The sequence below is a fragment of the Trichechus manatus genome, unplaced genomic scaffold, assembly GCF_000243295.1.
Source record: "Trichechus manatus latirostris isolate Lorelei unplaced genomic scaffold, TriManLat1.0 scaffold00134, whole genome shotgun sequence".
Taxonomy (NCBI): Eukaryota; Metazoa; Chordata; class Mammalia; order Sirenia; family Trichechidae; genus Trichechus; species Trichechus manatus.
In genome coordinates this window covers 4,741,787-4,758,266 of record NW_004444070.1, presented here as the reverse complement: position 1 = coordinate 4,758,266, position 16,480 = coordinate 4,741,787, and the positions used below count along the sequence as shown (strand labels likewise).

Sequence of the window (16,480 nt, the reverse complement as noted above, 5' to 3'; positions counted from 1 at the left end):
CAAAGACTTTCAGGAAGGTAAAATTCAGCTTGGATTGAGAAAGTAACAAACACTGATGAAAGCAGCCCTGCAGTTACAATGAAATTCATTTCTCTCAAAGGCACAAAGTAGCTCTAAAGACTAGTTCTTTTAGTACTGCCTTCTTACTGAGAAACTTTTTAATTGCAGACTTTTGGAAATTTGCTCTTTAAAATTACAGCAGCAAGGATGAAACATCCCACTTTTGGCATAGAGTAATCGCTCTATTTTGAGTTCTTATATGTGAACTAAGGTGTGAAGAACGACTAAAGGCTTTCCCACATTCCCTACATTTATAAGGGCTCCCCACTGTGAGTTTTTCTATGTGCAGTAAGGTGTGAGGAACACCTAAATGTTTTGCCACATTCCTTACATTCATAAGGCCTCTCTCCAGTGTGAATTCGCGTATGTGTAGTGAGGTTTGAGACTTGCCTAAAGACTTTCCCACATTCTTTACATTCATAAGGCATCTCACCACTATGAGTTCTTCTATGCGTAGTGAGACCAGATAAATAACTAAAGACTTTCCCACATTCCTTACATTCGTAAGGCCTCTCTCCACTGTGAGCTCTTATGTGTGTACTGAGGTGTGAGGAACGCCTAAAGGTTTTCCCACATTCCTTACATTTATAAGGTCTCACGCTACTGTGTATTCTTCTATGTTGAGTGAGGGATGAGGAACAACTAAAGGCTTTCCCGCATTCTTTACATTCATAAGGCCTCTGCCCATTGTGAGTTTTTATATGTATACTGAGATGTGATGACTGACTAAAGGCTTTCCCACATTCTTTACATTCATAAGGCCTTTCTCCACTGTGAGTTCTTCTATGTGTAGTGAGGTTGGAGGCTTGCCTAAAGACTTTCCCACACTCTTTACATTCATAAGGCCTCTCTCCACTGTGAGTTCTTTTATGTAGAGCAAGGTATGAAGAACAACTGAAAGCTTTCCCACATTCCTTACACTGATAAGGTTTCTCTCCACTGTGAGTTCTTTTATGCTTGGCGAGGGCTGCGGAGTAACGAAAGACCTTCCCACATTCCTTACATTCATAAGGCCTTTCTCCACTGTGAGTTCTTATGTGTTGAGTGAGGTGTGAAGAACAACTAAAGCCTTTCCCACATTCCTTACATTTATAAGGTCTCTCTCCACTGTGAGTTCTTACATGTTTAGTTAGGGATGAGGAACAACTAAAGGCTTTCCCACACTCCTTACAACCGTAAGGTCTCTGACCATTATGAGTTTTTATATGTGTCGTGAGGTGTGATGACTGCCTAAAGACATTCCCACATTCCTTGCATTCATAGGGCCTCTCTCCGCTGTGAGTTCGCATATGGGTAGTGAGGGCTGAAGAACAACTAAAGGCTTTCCCACATTTCTTACATCCATAAGGCCTCTCTCCATTGTGAGTTCTTACATGTTTAGTGAGGTCTGAGGGCCGACTAAAGGCTTTCCCACATTTCTTACATTCATAAGGCCTCTCTCCACAGTGAGATCTTACATGAGTGAGGGATGTGGCCTCACTAAAAGCTTTCCCACATTCCTTATATTCATAAGGCTTATCTCTGTCATGAGATCTTATATGTAAAATGACGGATGAAGGACAGCTATAAGTTTTACTTTCTATACTTTCATGATTATGACCTGTCATGGATGTCCGAAAGGATGAGAAACTACAGAAAGCTTTCCCACATTTGTTACGTTCACAGCATTTCTCACCACTGAGTGTTGTCACAGGAGTCTTAAGGGTTGCGATAGAAATGAAGTCTTCACATACCTTGCGTTTATGGGGTTTCTTTCCGTTAAGAGTTCTCATAGGAGTGGGTAGGTGAGAGAGACAACTGAAGGCTTTTCCACATTCCTTACACTGACAGGTACTGCATCCGGTGTGAGATCTGGTCTGATTCTTATGTGATGAGTGATCCATGGAGGCTTTTCCACACTCACAGCCTTCAAAAGGATTTGCTTCTGGAGGATTTCTTTTTAGCACAGTAAGATTTGGAATCTGGCTGTAGGTTTCCCCACACTGATTGCCTTCATTGCTTTCACAGTGGTTCTCTACTGGATAACTTCTGTTAAAAACACGCAACATGCTGTTGGAAATAAATTTGTTCCCATTTCACCATTACCAAACACAGTGAACATGCATGGTTTTTGTCCTGAGTTGTCTCATCTTTCATAGATAAAATTATCTACCAGAAATACTATTGTTACTGTCACTGTTTTTCTAAATAATGAGGCTTTCTGATAACTATGTCCAAGTAAAATATATTTCAAATATATAATATCTGACTCATATTTATAAAAACGTATGGTGAAAATTCTCTGCACATGTAATTTTACAGCTAGGTTTATATAAACATATACATTCACTCCTCACTTATAAACATGATTAGGTTTCAAAGTCTAGAAAGTTACGTGACATTCTGCATTATACGTAAAAGAATGACCACACAGATCACAAAATGGGAGATGACTACATCATCACATAACAGCCAGATCACTGAGATTCATGGCTCAGCCAAGATGACATATAACCTTAATCGTCACAGCTAGCATTACTCTTACCTTGCATCTAAGCGTTTGTTACTGCCAGACATATGGTGTTAATTCACAAAGTAGTCAGGAAGTAGTTTTATTATTGTCATAAATGTGAAATGTCGGATATGAGATAGTTGATAAGGAGTCACAAAACCAAAAAAACCATTACTGTTGATTCCAACAGGACAGCGGAGAGCTGCCCCATAGGGTTTTCAAGGAGCGGCTTGTGGATCTGAACTGCCAACATTTTGGTTAGCATCTGAGCTCTTAACCACTGTGCCACCATGGCTACAAGTAAGGAACTGATGTGTATATACACATATGTATATACATTAGTGCCCATCAGGACTTAGAAACAGGTTCGTAGCGGTTCACCAGTAACGGTTCACCAATAAATGAGAACAGTGTACGCGCTGCACAGCAACCAAAGCTGTTGCTCATGGGATTTTGACTCAAACAACAGTGGTACTCCGCTGCTGTGAATGTGTCTCTCTCTCCACAGTCCTGCCAACAATCCAATCTTCCGCATACATCCCAAAAGTTTCAGGAGCTGAATGCGGGAGATTGGATTACTGGCTGTATTATGGACAGTGACACACATTCCAAGTGGGGTGGTCGGCCGCTATAGTTGAACGGCGAGTGCTGATTCTTTCCTCCTCAGGTCAAAATCCAACAGGTAGCAGATTAAGCTGTTATGCAACGTGTATGCTGCCCTTGTGTGAGTTGGCAATTACTGAATCATTAAGAAGCGGTTCAAAGCCCTGGTATACATACATAAGCATGTACATATGTAGGTATATATTTTTTGTTACTAAGTTGTATTTTTTTTAATTGTATTTTAAGCCAAAGTTTATAATTCAAGTTAGTCTCTCATACAAAAATTTATACATACATTGTTATGTAACCATAAATGCTCTCCCTATACTGTGACAGGACACTCCCCCTTTCCACTCGATTTCCCGTGTCCATTCAACCAGCTCCTAACCCTCTCTGCCTTCTCATCTCACCTCCAGACAGAAACTGCCCATTTAGTTTCATGTATCTACTTGAGCTAAGAAACATGCTCTTCAGGAATATCATTTTATGTCCCACAGTCCAGTCCAATCCGAGAGTTGGCCTTGGGAATTGTTTTTAGTTCTGGGTTGACGGAGAGTCTGGGGGCCGTGCTTTCTGGGGTTCCTCCAGTGTCAGTCAGACCATTAAGTCTGGTCTTTTTAGTAGAATCTGAGTTCTGTACCCCACCTTTCTCCTGCTCCATCAGGGACTCTCTATTGTGTTCCCTTTCAGGGCAATCATTGGTGGTAGGCAGGCACCATCTAGTTCTGGTCTCAGGCTGATGCAGTCTCTGGTTTATATGGCCCTTTCTGTTTCTTGGGCTAATACTTTCCTTGTGTCTTTGGTGTCCTTTATATATGCATATTTTTATGTCATGACAACTCAGAACTTTCTCCTAAAGCACTGTTTACTCATTTAAATGATACCCACCTTACATGTCTCCCCTGGTTTTCATGCTTATCTTTATTGCCATGTGATTGGTCAGAGATTTCTCCTAACATGGAAGACCAGGTTTCATTCTTCAGGAGTCGCACCATTATATGTTCACTGGATAACTTTTCTCCATTCTTAAGGTTTCCAGAGACTGACCCAATAATTCAAGTTGAGGTTCACAATATGAAACAAAAAGGAAAAGAATTATCAAGGGAAAAAAAGGCTGCTGTGAACAAAGAAACAGCCACATTTTGCTGTACCAACACTTCGGCAATGGTTAAAAAGCAATTTACTACGAAATACTTCCATTAGGATTAAGAGTCATGGATAACATGAGTAGGTGTAAATTAGGAGGGTTAAGTAGGAAGACTAACAGCAATCCTGTAACGACAGAGTAGAAATGTCCCACAGAGTTTCCAATCTGCTGCTGGTAGTTTCCAACTGCTGACCTTTTGGTCGCTATGAGTGGGAACTGACACAATGGCAGTGGGTTTGGTTTTGTTTTCAAGTAGGAATACGTTGGATACAATACACATGTAACAAGAAAAGAGGAAAAAAGTCTCTATGACCACAGGTGTGAAACGACTGCTAAGCAAGCTCAGGCATCTGGGAAGTTGTGTTCTCAATTCAAAAGAGACTTTTTCTAGCTGACTGATTTAAATGTAATTGCCTCTGTGCAGGGACGGTCCTTCAAAAAATTCTGGCTTTCCTGGTGCTTCCTGACACAGTGGCCCTGGATGAGTCCTATCTATAATGCATCAGATCTTTCCTTTGTTTCTTTAGGAAAATATGTATAGCTGACATGGTGCTCATGTAGAAATGCATATTATGAGAGAGAACAGGGAAAAGCAATGAGCATCTCCTTGACACTGACTCAACAGTTTGCTTTTCAGGGTCTTTGAAGATGGGCAGTTGTGAGTTTATCTGCAGCAAAATAATCATGTAACAAACACAATAAAACTCATTCTATAACGTCTCAAACGACAAATCTCTCAGTGCCTCCAAAGTGACCCCTGAAGCCAATGCTTACACTTACACCACTTAAAGAGTTTCAAGGCATTTAATCACAACAGAAAGAAAAACTCGCTTGAATACACAGAGCTTTATGTTCACAGGGAAGAGAGGAAAAGTGAGCTCCACAGACCAAGAGACCATGCTTGTTTTATTTAACAATTTATTCACACTCCTTAGCCCAAATATTGGCACAAAGCCAACGAGTGAAATACCTTTGTTCACTAAAAGAATAAATTTAAAAAATGATGCCATTCTTACCTACTGAGGCCAGGTTTCTGAAGGTTTCCATCATCACATCTCTGTAGAGTGTCTTCTGAGCAAGATCCAGCAAAGCCCACTCTTCCTGGCTAAAAAGTACAGCCACATCCTCAACGATCACTGAGTCCTAAAACATCCCACACATTCCGGATCAACATGGTACCGTATATTCCAATGTGTACAAGAAAGAAAGGTGAGGCTGACAGTCTTTGAGGAACTGAGAATTCATAGGGATTTGACACAAGGTTCTGTGTCCTACTAAGGTCTTCTCTAGGGTACAGCCATCAGCCTCATCCCATCACTAACTACATTCACTTCCTCACTGATTGCATCTTGTCTCATACACTTTCAACAAACAGAAATGATCTCCCCAGTTTGACTGCGACCAACTGCAGTCATACTCTTCTCTCCGTTTATGGTCTAGAACAGTCAGAAAACAAAGCAAAAATTAGAGAAATGCTCTCATTGAGATCATCACTTTCTTATGAATAAACAATTACATCTCCTTTCACAGACACATCAGAACACACAACAACACATAAAGCACAGGGTGAAGGCAGGGTGGAGTACTAACTGGGGAACACTGCAGAATGGCAGTTTTTCTTTTTGCCCCTCACGGCTATGGGAGGACCAGAGGCTAGCACAAAATAACAGGCAACCCAAGGCCCTGAGCTGGTCATATTTTCTAGAATAATTCTACGAGATCAGGAGATGATAGGCCTATCTGCTGAAAAAATAATACTCTTTTGTAGAATAATGAATTTTCGCTTGTTAGTCACCTATTTTTTCAAAATCTTAGTTCTGTCACCTCTTCTGTCCCTTTCTTACAAAGGTAATAAAAGGTAAAAAGAACTCAAGTGAGACAGAAAACATGAAAGTACAGATCTCCCCACAATTCTCAAATTTCGAGACCTGATACAGCTTTACACCAATTACATATTAGTGACTGCAGATCTCCCCACAATTCTCAAATTTCGAGACCTGATACAGCTTTACACCAATTACATATTAGTGACTGCCTCCTTAACAAACACAAACTCATATACCCTCACACAAACACAATGTAATGTTATAAAACGATGAAGAGCATTACTTCTGCAGAAACAAGAACAGCATGCCCTTGTGTTTGTGAGTGAGGTTATGATTCCCATTCTGTAATGACTGCACAACATGATAAATATAATATCACTAAGTTACACGTGTAAACATTGTAGAACTCACAAATGTTGTTATATATATAACTTTTACCACAAAAATTAATTTTGTAAGTAAATTAAAGTGCAGACAATTTACCTGTTAAATTGCCCATGAAAGCGTAGGAAACAGAAACTTACACACCAGCCCTCCAGAGGCTCCATTCCAAAATTCTCTCACATCTGCAGCCCCCAAAAGGCACACAACCACGACTACCTGAACCCTGACCACTGGAATCCCCTGGTAAGAGTGACTTCTGTGATGTAGCACCAATCCACTGGATTCTTCATAGAGTGAGAGAAAAGGCTGCTCAACTACTGTTTGGGTGCTAAGTCAGAGCAGCTTTAGGGTAAGGAGACTCCTCTTGTCAAGGAAGTGGTGAAGTGAGCTATGTCCTCTCTAATCAGTCCCATCAGTATGATGGGTCATAACAAACTATGAGCTAGAGCCAAAATCCAAAAGTCTCCACTGCAGTGGGCCAGGTTACATATTTCAAAGTCATCAAAAACCCTAACATTCATTATACAATAAGGTAATGATAAAACGTCCCATGTGTTGAGCAACTATGGTCTGTGAAAAGTTTTGCAAAAAGTTTTCAACATACTAGGCTCATTTATATCTCCTGACTCTCCTAAGCAGATATGATTTCAAACAGGTCATAGCTGAGTAAAGTTAGAGACAATCAATTAACTACATGGTCTATGGTGCCCACGAGCCCTGCTTGTGCCATGGTTAAGAGCTACGGCTGCTAATCAAAAGGCTGGCAGTTCGAATCCACCAGGGACTCCTTGGAAACCCTATGGGACAGTTCTACTCTGTCCTATAGAATCGCTATGAATTGGAATCAACTGGATGGCAATGGGTTTTAATGTTAAGTGGTGATATGTTCTATGGAAAAAGCACAGTAAGGGGATAATAAGCAATTAACAGAAACATATTTATCTTAGTCAACACTGAGAGCAACATAATCGTTTTAGAAAATGTTAGCTAGTGAAACTGGGCTCGGTAAGGGGAAAAAAAAAATCACACTTTCAATTCTAAAAACTTGGAAACAGACTATGATGATTTTGCAAATACTCATATACATTTCACATGCTAGTTGACTTCAACAAATCCCAACGTAGAAGCCCAGGAGTCAAAGGGCTCCACTAACCTTCACGCCCAGGAAGGGGAAGTTACATTGCTTATACCCAGAAAAAGTCATTAGCAGTACGAAAAACATGTAAATTTGGGAAAACGGAAAAACAAAAGCAGCTTAAATGAACAGTATAAAATATCATGAAAATAAAGACCACAGTAATGACAGAAAACTCAAAGACCTCCAGTTTCTGGTTTGATATATAAGCAGCACGTAAGTCATCACTCCCATTCACCCAAGAAAAAAATGTGAACATACGGAACTCAGAAAATTGAGGTCACAGGGCAAATTGCTGCCCCAAAACAGGAGGGACACATAAGCAGCTACAGAATATCATGCCAGAAAAACCTAGGAGCAGAAACCACCTCTAGGATTAGGAAAACTTAAAATGTAATTGATGAATTCCTGGAGGCTCGATGTGGACAAACTTCAGGGTTAAACATGCCAAAGGCCCCAATCTTAAGAGGACCCCCCCAGAGTTTTGTGAGTTTTACTTGCAGGACCCCTATCAGTTCCTCCGTGTGACCATCAGAGAAAAATCTCCTTGTGCTTCCTCCCAGTAAGGGGAAGAGAAAAAGCAGCCATTTCATAAATTTCCCAGAGGATTCTATTCTCCCTGACAAGGCCTGCCCTCAAGAGAACCTATTTTACCAGAGTCTAACTGAGCTGCAGTAGTGAAACATTCAACTCCAGCCCCATCCAGGCTTCCTGTCTCACCAAAGTGGGTAACGGGAGAAGCAGAGGAGCACTTTTATGGTCACTGCCCAGGGCACAGGCTCACTGAAAGACTGAGACTTAATCACTACACTAACCCAAGCTTCCCCTTTCTCCACATCTTAGTACTCCATCCATAGGGCTCTTACATAATAACAAATTAGAAAAGAAAACACTCCAAGTCTCAGACCTGATTTAAGAAGTCTTCAGGAAACCCAAACACTACAGGGAAAAAACAAACAATACTATCAGAGCAACTGACAATTACAGCAAACAGTAAACACAGACTGTCTAGCCAGACAAAGATAAAATCTCATTCTAAAGACCTATTTACTTACCTAATTTCCTTTTACTTAGTACATAATCTCTGGCTTTCAATAAAAAAACTACCAGGCATCCTAAAAACAACAGCTGGAAGAGACAAAGCAGACATCAAAATCAATCTATGATATGGCACAGATTTTGGAATTATAAGACCAAAACTTCCAAATGACTATAATTAACACGTTAGGAGCGCTGATGAAGAAAGTATACATATAACAACACATGGGTAATGAAAGCAGAGAGATGGAAACTGTAACAAAGAAGCAAAAAGGAAATGCTAGAAATCAAAAACACTATAGCAGAAATGAAAAGTGCCTTTAATGAGCTTATCAAATAACAGGACAAAGGTGAGGAAAGAATGAGCTTGAAGATACGTTAACAGAAACTCTCAAAACTGAAATGCAAACAGAAGATGGAACAGAACAGCCAAGAATGGTGGGACGATTACTATAGGTGGGCCATCCATGGATTGAGAATATCAGAAAGGAAAAACAGTAGAAACGAACTGAAGAAATAATTGAGGTAATGACTGCGAAATTTAGAAAATCAATGACGCACAGCGAAGATTCAGGAAGTTCAGGGAACACTAAGCAGGATAAAAACCAAAAAACCGCCTCTACTGATGTATTCAATCTGTATGGTGAGCAAGTAATCGAAGAAACTGGACTATATGAAGAACAACAGGGTATCAGGATTGGTGAAAGACTCATTAACAACCTGAGATATGCAGATAACACAACTTGCTTGCTGAAAGCGAAGAGGACTTGAAGCATTTACTGATGAAGATCAAAGACTACAGCCTTCAGTATGCACTACACCTCAACATAAAGAAAACAAAAATCCTCACAACTGGACCAATAAGCAATATCATGATAGATGAAGAAACTAATGAAGTTGTAAAGGATTTCATTTTACTTGGATCCACAATCAAAGCCCACAGAAGTAGCAGTCAAGCAATCAAAGGACGTAATGCATAGAGCAAATCTGCAAAAGACCTGTTTAAAGTGTTCAAAAGCAAAGATGTCATCTTCAGGAGTAAAATGCACCTGACCCTAGCCGTGGTGTTTTCAATTGACTCATATGCATGTGAAAGCTGAACAATGAATAAGATGGAAGAAGAACTGATGCCTGTGAATCATGGTGTTGGCAAAGAATACTGAATATTCTATGGACTGCCAGAAGAACAAATCTGTCTTCAAAGAAGTACAGCCAGAATGCTCACTAGAAGCAAGGATGGCGAGACTTCACCTCACATACTTTGGACATGTTATCAGGAGGGACTATTCCCTGGAAAAGAACATCATAGTTGGTAAAGTAGAGTCAATGAAAAAGCAGAAGATCCTCAATGAGATGGATTCAGTGGTTGCAACAAGGGGCTCAAACATAGCAGATTGTGAGGACAGTGCAGGACATCATTCTGTTTCATAAAGGGTCACTATGAGTTGGAACTGTCGTGACGGCACCTAACGAGTAAACGTGATGAGTCCAGTGAGCAAATGAAAAGTTCAGCAGGATCCAGAGTACTGGCCGAGCTGACGATGCAAGTAGAACTAAGGAGGCTATTCAGAGTGGGCTTCGCTGAAAAGAAACACCCGAGCTAAGACTGGAGGTATGTGAAGGAATTACCCAAGGGATTCCTGAGAAGACATTGTTCCAGAAAGAAGAAACAGCTGGAGCCCAGGCCAGATGGTGGGAAGGCGTCTTGTATGTTTCAGGAAGAGCCAAAAGCCACTGTGACTGGAGCAGAATGAGATACAGGAATCTGGAGACGTGACTGCAGTCAGTGGGCATATCATGTTCTGGGGACCTTCTTGGCAGCTGTCTTAGTCATCTAGTGCTGCTGTAACAGAAATACCACAAGTGGATGGCCTCAACAAAGAGAAGTTTATTCTCTCACAGTCCAGTAGGCTACAAGTCCAAATTCAGGGCATCAGCTCCAGAAGGCTTTCTCTGTCAGCTCTGGAGAAAGCTCCTTGTAATGCATCCGTCTTTCCTTGGTCTGGGAGCTTCTCTGCGCAGGAACCTTAGGTCCAAAGGACGCTCTCTGCTCCCTGCACTGCTTTCTTGGTGGTGTGAGGTTCCCATGTGTCCCTGCTCACTTCTCTCTTTTATATCTCAAAAGAGATTGGATTAAGACACTAATTTTGTAAACCTCATCAGCATAACCTCATCACAGTGATAGAATTTACAACACATAAGAAGATCACATGTAACCTCATCATAGTGATAAGAGTTTACAACACATAAGGAAATCATATCAGATTCCACAATCATACAATACTTGGAATCACGACCTAGACAAGTTGCTACACACATTTTTGGGGGGACACAATTCAATCCATGACAGCAGCCGAGAAGAATGTAACTTTTTAATCTGAGTGAAATGCAGAATGATTTTAAGCTTCTGAGCAGAGGCTCATAAAGAATTGGTGTGTGGGGGACAAACATAAGGAGGAAGATATGTTAGAAGGTTACGGGGATAATCAGGTAAGACATGATGATGGTTGAGACTGGGGTGGTGTCTGCAAAAGTGGTGTGTGCAAGGGATGGGCCTAGACTTTTAAGGCAGAGGCAACAGATTTCCTGATACACTGAAGGTTGAAGTGCCCCACTCCATTTTACTTTAGAGATTAAATAATTGCATATGCAGAACCCCAAAGATGGTAAAGATGATTACAGGACCGAGGGATTTTAGCCAGTATTCAGATTACAAAATAACTATCAAAGAAAGGTTTACTCCAAATATTTCATTTACATACACTAGTAGCAAGCAGTTGAGAAATTATCTTTTAAAAGACAATACGTATTTTAGTAAAAGGTACCTAAAAGGAGTATGATTAAAGATCCTAATGAAGAAATTATAACACACGCAGACTGAAATAAATGAGGTAGAGCACGCTCTTAGAAAACTGTTCTTCCCTGACAGATCGTTATTTCCAATGCACTTCCATAAAATTCCAAGCAATTGAATTATTTTTTAGGACTTCACCAAAAAAAAAATATATTAAAGATGCATTAGGAAATGCAAATGTCCACGAATAGCCAACATGCTCTAAGGAAAAAGGCATGGGGGCCTGTCCAAACACGTCACATATATATAATTATACTTTCACGTATTTACTTTATAAATAAAGCTATCATATATTAGACAGTGTAGTATCACTATAAACCCAAACCCATTGTGACTGAGTCGATCCCAACTCATAGCAACCCTACAGGACAGAGAACTGCCCCACAGGGTTTCTAAGGAGCAGCTGGTGGATTCGAAATAGACTAATGAAAAAAAACAAACAAACAAACAGCCCTGGAAAAGACCCACCTACCTACATGAAGGTGACTCACGACACAGTGAGTAATGCAGGACAGTGACAGAAAGCACATACACTTTATTAAATGGAGGCCCTGGGTGGCGCAAAGCGTTAAGAGATCTGCTACTAACTGAAAGGTTGGTGGTTTGGGTCCACCCACAGGCACCTCTGAAGAAAGGTCTGGCTATCTAACCAGAAAATCAGCCACTAACAACCCTAGAGTGCAGTTCTACTCTGAAACACATGGGGTCACAATGACTCAGAATTGACTCTACGGCAACTAGCTTTTTATTAAAATCAACTAATTATCCAATTGGAATAATTAATATATTCTCATGTACTCCATATATAAAAAATCAATTCCAGGTAGATTAGTTTTAAATACCCCAAAATAAAACTTTAATACTTTCAGAAGTTATAAGCAAATGATCTTATAACATCAAAACAGAGAAAAAATTCTTAATAGTAAGATACAAAGGAAGAGATTGACAAATTCAACTATATTAAAATTTACAACTATTCATCAAAGGGCAGAGAAAATGAGTGAAAACATAAGTTACATACCAGGAAAACAATTCCGAACGTTTGTAAACAAGATCTAAAAAGTCCTAGAAATATAAACTAATGGTGGGAAGATATGCAATGTCTTGTCAGTAGTGGAGCAGTGTAAAGTAATTACAGAATAAAGGTCAAATGAAGATCCCATTTTACACTCTTTACAAGAGCAAAAAGTCATTAGTAAGCAGACAGAATAAGTAAAATCCACAAACATACTATGTGGGAGGAAAAAGCTGTAAAACGCCATCAGTATTTCCTAGTAAATGTGAACATGGCTATGGTCTACAACGCAGCTATTTCCCTCACTGCAGGGTTATTGTGCAGGGGCACATGGAGCCTGGAAAGGGAATGAACAAAAGAGAAGCAAGAGTCACAAGAGCAAAAATGACACTTGAGTACAGATGTCAAATTCTAGTAAAAAGACCAGACTTAATGGTCTGAGACTGAAGGAACCCCAGAAGACAAAGCCCCCGGACTCTCTATCAACCCAGAACTAAAATCATTCCTGAGGCCAACTCTTCAAAGATTAGACTGGACTATGGGACATAAAATGATGCTCATAAAGAGTGTGCTTCTTAGGTCAAGTAGATACATGAGACTAAATGGGCAGCTCCTGTCCAGAGGTGAGATGAGAAGGCAGAGAGGGTCAGGACCTGGCTGAATGGACATGGGAAATCTGGGGTGGAAAGGGTAAGTGTGCTGTCATATTACAGGGAGAGCAACCAGAGTCCCATAACAACGTGTGTACAAATTTTTGAGTAAGAAATTAACTTGAGCTGTAAACTTTCACCTAAAGCACAATAAAAAAATAAAAATGACACTTGGACCACCCAAATCCTGGAAGCTCTGCAATGGCTAGGTAGATTGTGGCCCGTTCATACAATGGGGACATACATACACAGGCACATGGGCGGACTACATAGATTGTGGCCCGTTCATACAATGGGGACATACATACACAGGCACATGGGCGGACTACATAGATTGTGGCCCGTTCATACAATGGGGACATACATACACAGGCACATGGGCGGACTACATAGATTGTGGCCCGTTCATACAATGGGGACATACATACACAGGCACATGGGCGGACTACATAGATTGTGGCCCGTTCATACAATGGGGACATACATACACAGGCACATGGGCGGACTACATAGATTGTGGCCCGTTCATACAATGGGGACATACATACATAGGCACATGGGCGGACTACAGCTTCAGACACCAACACGTATGAAACTCAAAAGCATCCTGAGAAAACGAGTCACTGAAGAACCCAGAGAGAGTAATAACCGACTTTACAGAAAGCTCCAAAGAGGCAAAACTAAGCAATAAAGAGCTTACAAATAACACTAGACGATAAAGCTATAATAATAGCACCAGTATTGGTAATCATCATATACTTCTAAATAGAGACAGTAACAGTCTTCACGCAGGAGATGAGATCCGGGTGGAACACACAGGGAGGCCATAAAAACTGATCAAGATCTATTTATTATCAGCGATTCAGACTACTATTTAAACAGGAAAAGTTTACCCCCTCTTCTTTATAACTGACAATGGAAAGTTTAATGCATTATTGAATACATAAACGAAATTTCCATCTAGTAATTACACAAAGTCATGTGAAATCAAGAACACTGCTCAGAAAGATGGGACAAGGACGGCTCTGGAGGGCGGGGCTCAGCCTCCACAGCCAGAGCTGCTCCGTCTCCAGGCCCTGGTCAGGAGACTCTGTCTTCAACACAGACCGCCAAGGCCCAGGGTGGGGATGTTAACGCCCCACGGTGCCAGCTCCGAGAGTCACATAAAGAAGACGACCCCAGGCATCCACATCTTGAAAAGCCACATGTGTATAGAGGAAGGGTCCAGTGACAGTGGAGCAGGGCCTCAGAGTGCCTCCTAGGGCTCAGTCCCTTGGCCTCCTCTGCCACCTTTATTCTCCACTGGGGAACCCCAGTCCCACAGCGCACAGCTGCTCCCCGAACAATTCATATCCAGCCTCACGCTCTTATGGTAAGGACGACCCAGTTCTCCATAGAACTCACCATTTCCTTCTCTAGCTTCTGGAAGTTGAAGGGAATGTCGTCTCTGAGCCCAAGAAGCCACGTCAGGAAGAGGGACGGGAGTGGAAGCAGAGCACTGGGCAGTCTGGAGGCCGATGAATAATGTTTGGTCCACACACTAGTCTGAGCAACTGAAATCCTTCCCTGTGATTTACGGATGTGCAGGATGGTCGCCCTAGGTCCCCAGCTGTCTGGACTGGCCTAGTTCTCCCTGCACCACACCTGACACCTGAAATGGAAGAAGGATGGAGAGGAAAGTGTTGAGGAAGCAGGGAGTGACAGGTCTCTGGCCTCCTCCCAGGGCCACGCTCCACCCTGAGGGCATTTGCACTGAAGGCAGAACAGGCTCCAGCCTCCAGAGCACACACCTGCATTCTTCATGCGGCTCCATGGGCCTCTTCTTTCTGCAACAAGGTCACAGATGGAGGAATTTACTTATCCCAGAGCATGGGAAGCAACCAGGCCTGGCCAGGCTGCAAAACTTGAACCTGATTTCCTCCAGGGAGTCAGGGGTCCAGCGTTGAAGTTGTGGGTTCACCTGTGTAACTTTGTCCCTTATACATCAACACACACACTGTTATTTGATATTAATGTGGGCAAATTATCAGGAAGAACATATTTTTCAAGTTTTGTCAATGAACTCATGGTTCATTCATTTTTACTTATGTTCAGTTAAAACCCTTCTACTGTACTTTTAAAACAATTTTCTATTTCATTTATAGCTTTGTAATATGGAGCCCTGGTGGCACAGTGGTTAAGAGCTTGGCTGCTAACCCAAAGGCTGGCAGTTCCAGCCTACCAGCTGCTCCTTGGAAACCCTATGGGGCAGTTCTACTCTGTCCTATAGGGTTGTTATGAGTCGGAATTGACTTGATGGCAACGGGTTGGGTTTGGTTTGGTTAATATGTATCATATTTTTCCCGTTGCTTTTGCAGTTAACATTTCTTTCTTTCTCTTGAGTTTTTTCTTTTCCCTTCGTTCTCAAACCATGACAGCACCAATCCCTAAGCTGTTGAGAGATCTGGGAGGATTCCTGAACATTTTGTGCTTTCAACCTTCTAATAAATCGATCAACAAATAAATCAGGAAATCATGAGGTTTTCTCTGAGGAGGCATCTCCCCCCGGTGTTCCCGTTTCTTTCCACCCTGCTCCCCTCCAAGCTGCCTCCTAGTCTTCCATTTTTTGGTCTCAGGTCAATGTTCTCTCTCTCGCGTCATCTTTACAGCGGTGTCTCCCCTTTAAGGATTATCCTTCCTTCTATCCTCTTCTCTAGGAGCACTAATTTTAATTCACATTCTTATTTACAGACATTATCTCCAACATCAACTAGCAGCCTGTTCAGCAAGTAGACTCTCAAACCCCACCTCCGAATTGCTGAATCAAAATCCGCATCTTAACAAGAGCCCGAAAAGTCTGGCTGAGGCTGGCTTGTAAAGAAAAGACGACAAAACGGCGCGGGGGCGGCGGACGGGAGGCGGGGGCAGGGCACTGAGAGGCAGGCGAGCGACCCCGGCGCCCGTGAGGCCCAGGACCCTGCATTTCTCACGCGCTCCCTGTGCCGCTGACGCCGCTGCCCCGAGAAGCACGCGTGTGCGCGGCGAGGGTTCCCACGACCTCACCTGTGAACGCACCGAGAGAGCCCAGAGGAGTCAGCAGGACGCGGCCAGGCGGCGGCGGCTCCCCGGCTACAGGGAGTCCCGAGGCTCTGGGAAACCAGGAGTGCGCGGGGAGCGGGCGCAGCGCCCTCAGACCCGGGACAGGAGCTGCGGGTCACCGGCTAGCGGAGCGGGCTGCAGGCGACAGGGCCACACCTACCTCACAGAGGAGCAGCAGGGACACAACCGCGGCTGCCGA

General features: G+C 42.2%; 1 protein-coding gene across 1 annotated transcript; it reads right to left on the bottom strand.

Moving 5' to 3' along the window:
- Positions 1–186: 186 nt before the first annotated feature.
- On the bottom strand, positions 187–15,312 carry LOC101353944 (zinc finger protein 883-like). The gene is made up of 4 exons (XM_023739425.1): positions 14,608–15,312; positions 5,318–5,444; positions 4,043–4,196; positions 187–2,088 (listed from the first exon to the last, which is right to left on the bottom strand). Exons 1-4 carry the CDS (start codon positions 14,608–14,610, stop codon positions 312–314), a joined length of 2,061 nt encoding a protein of 686 aa, XP_023595193.1. The 5' UTR covers positions 14,611–15,312; the 3' UTR covers positions 187–311.
- Between the last annotated feature and the right edge of the window lie 1,168 nt (positions 15,313–16,480).

Bases quoted from the DNA above. Each gene is read 5' to 3' on its own strand.
- LOC101353944 (XM_023739425.1), bottom strand. The intron at 4,197-5,317 runs GTAAGAATGGCA...TTATTGGGTCAG, and splicing joins CAGAAACCTGGCCTCAGTAG to TCTCTGGAAACCTTAAGAAT. The intron at 2,089-4,042 runs GTGGGTATCATT...TGTTTTTAACAG, and splicing joins AACCAGGGGAGACATGTAAG to AAGTTATCCAGTAGAGAACC.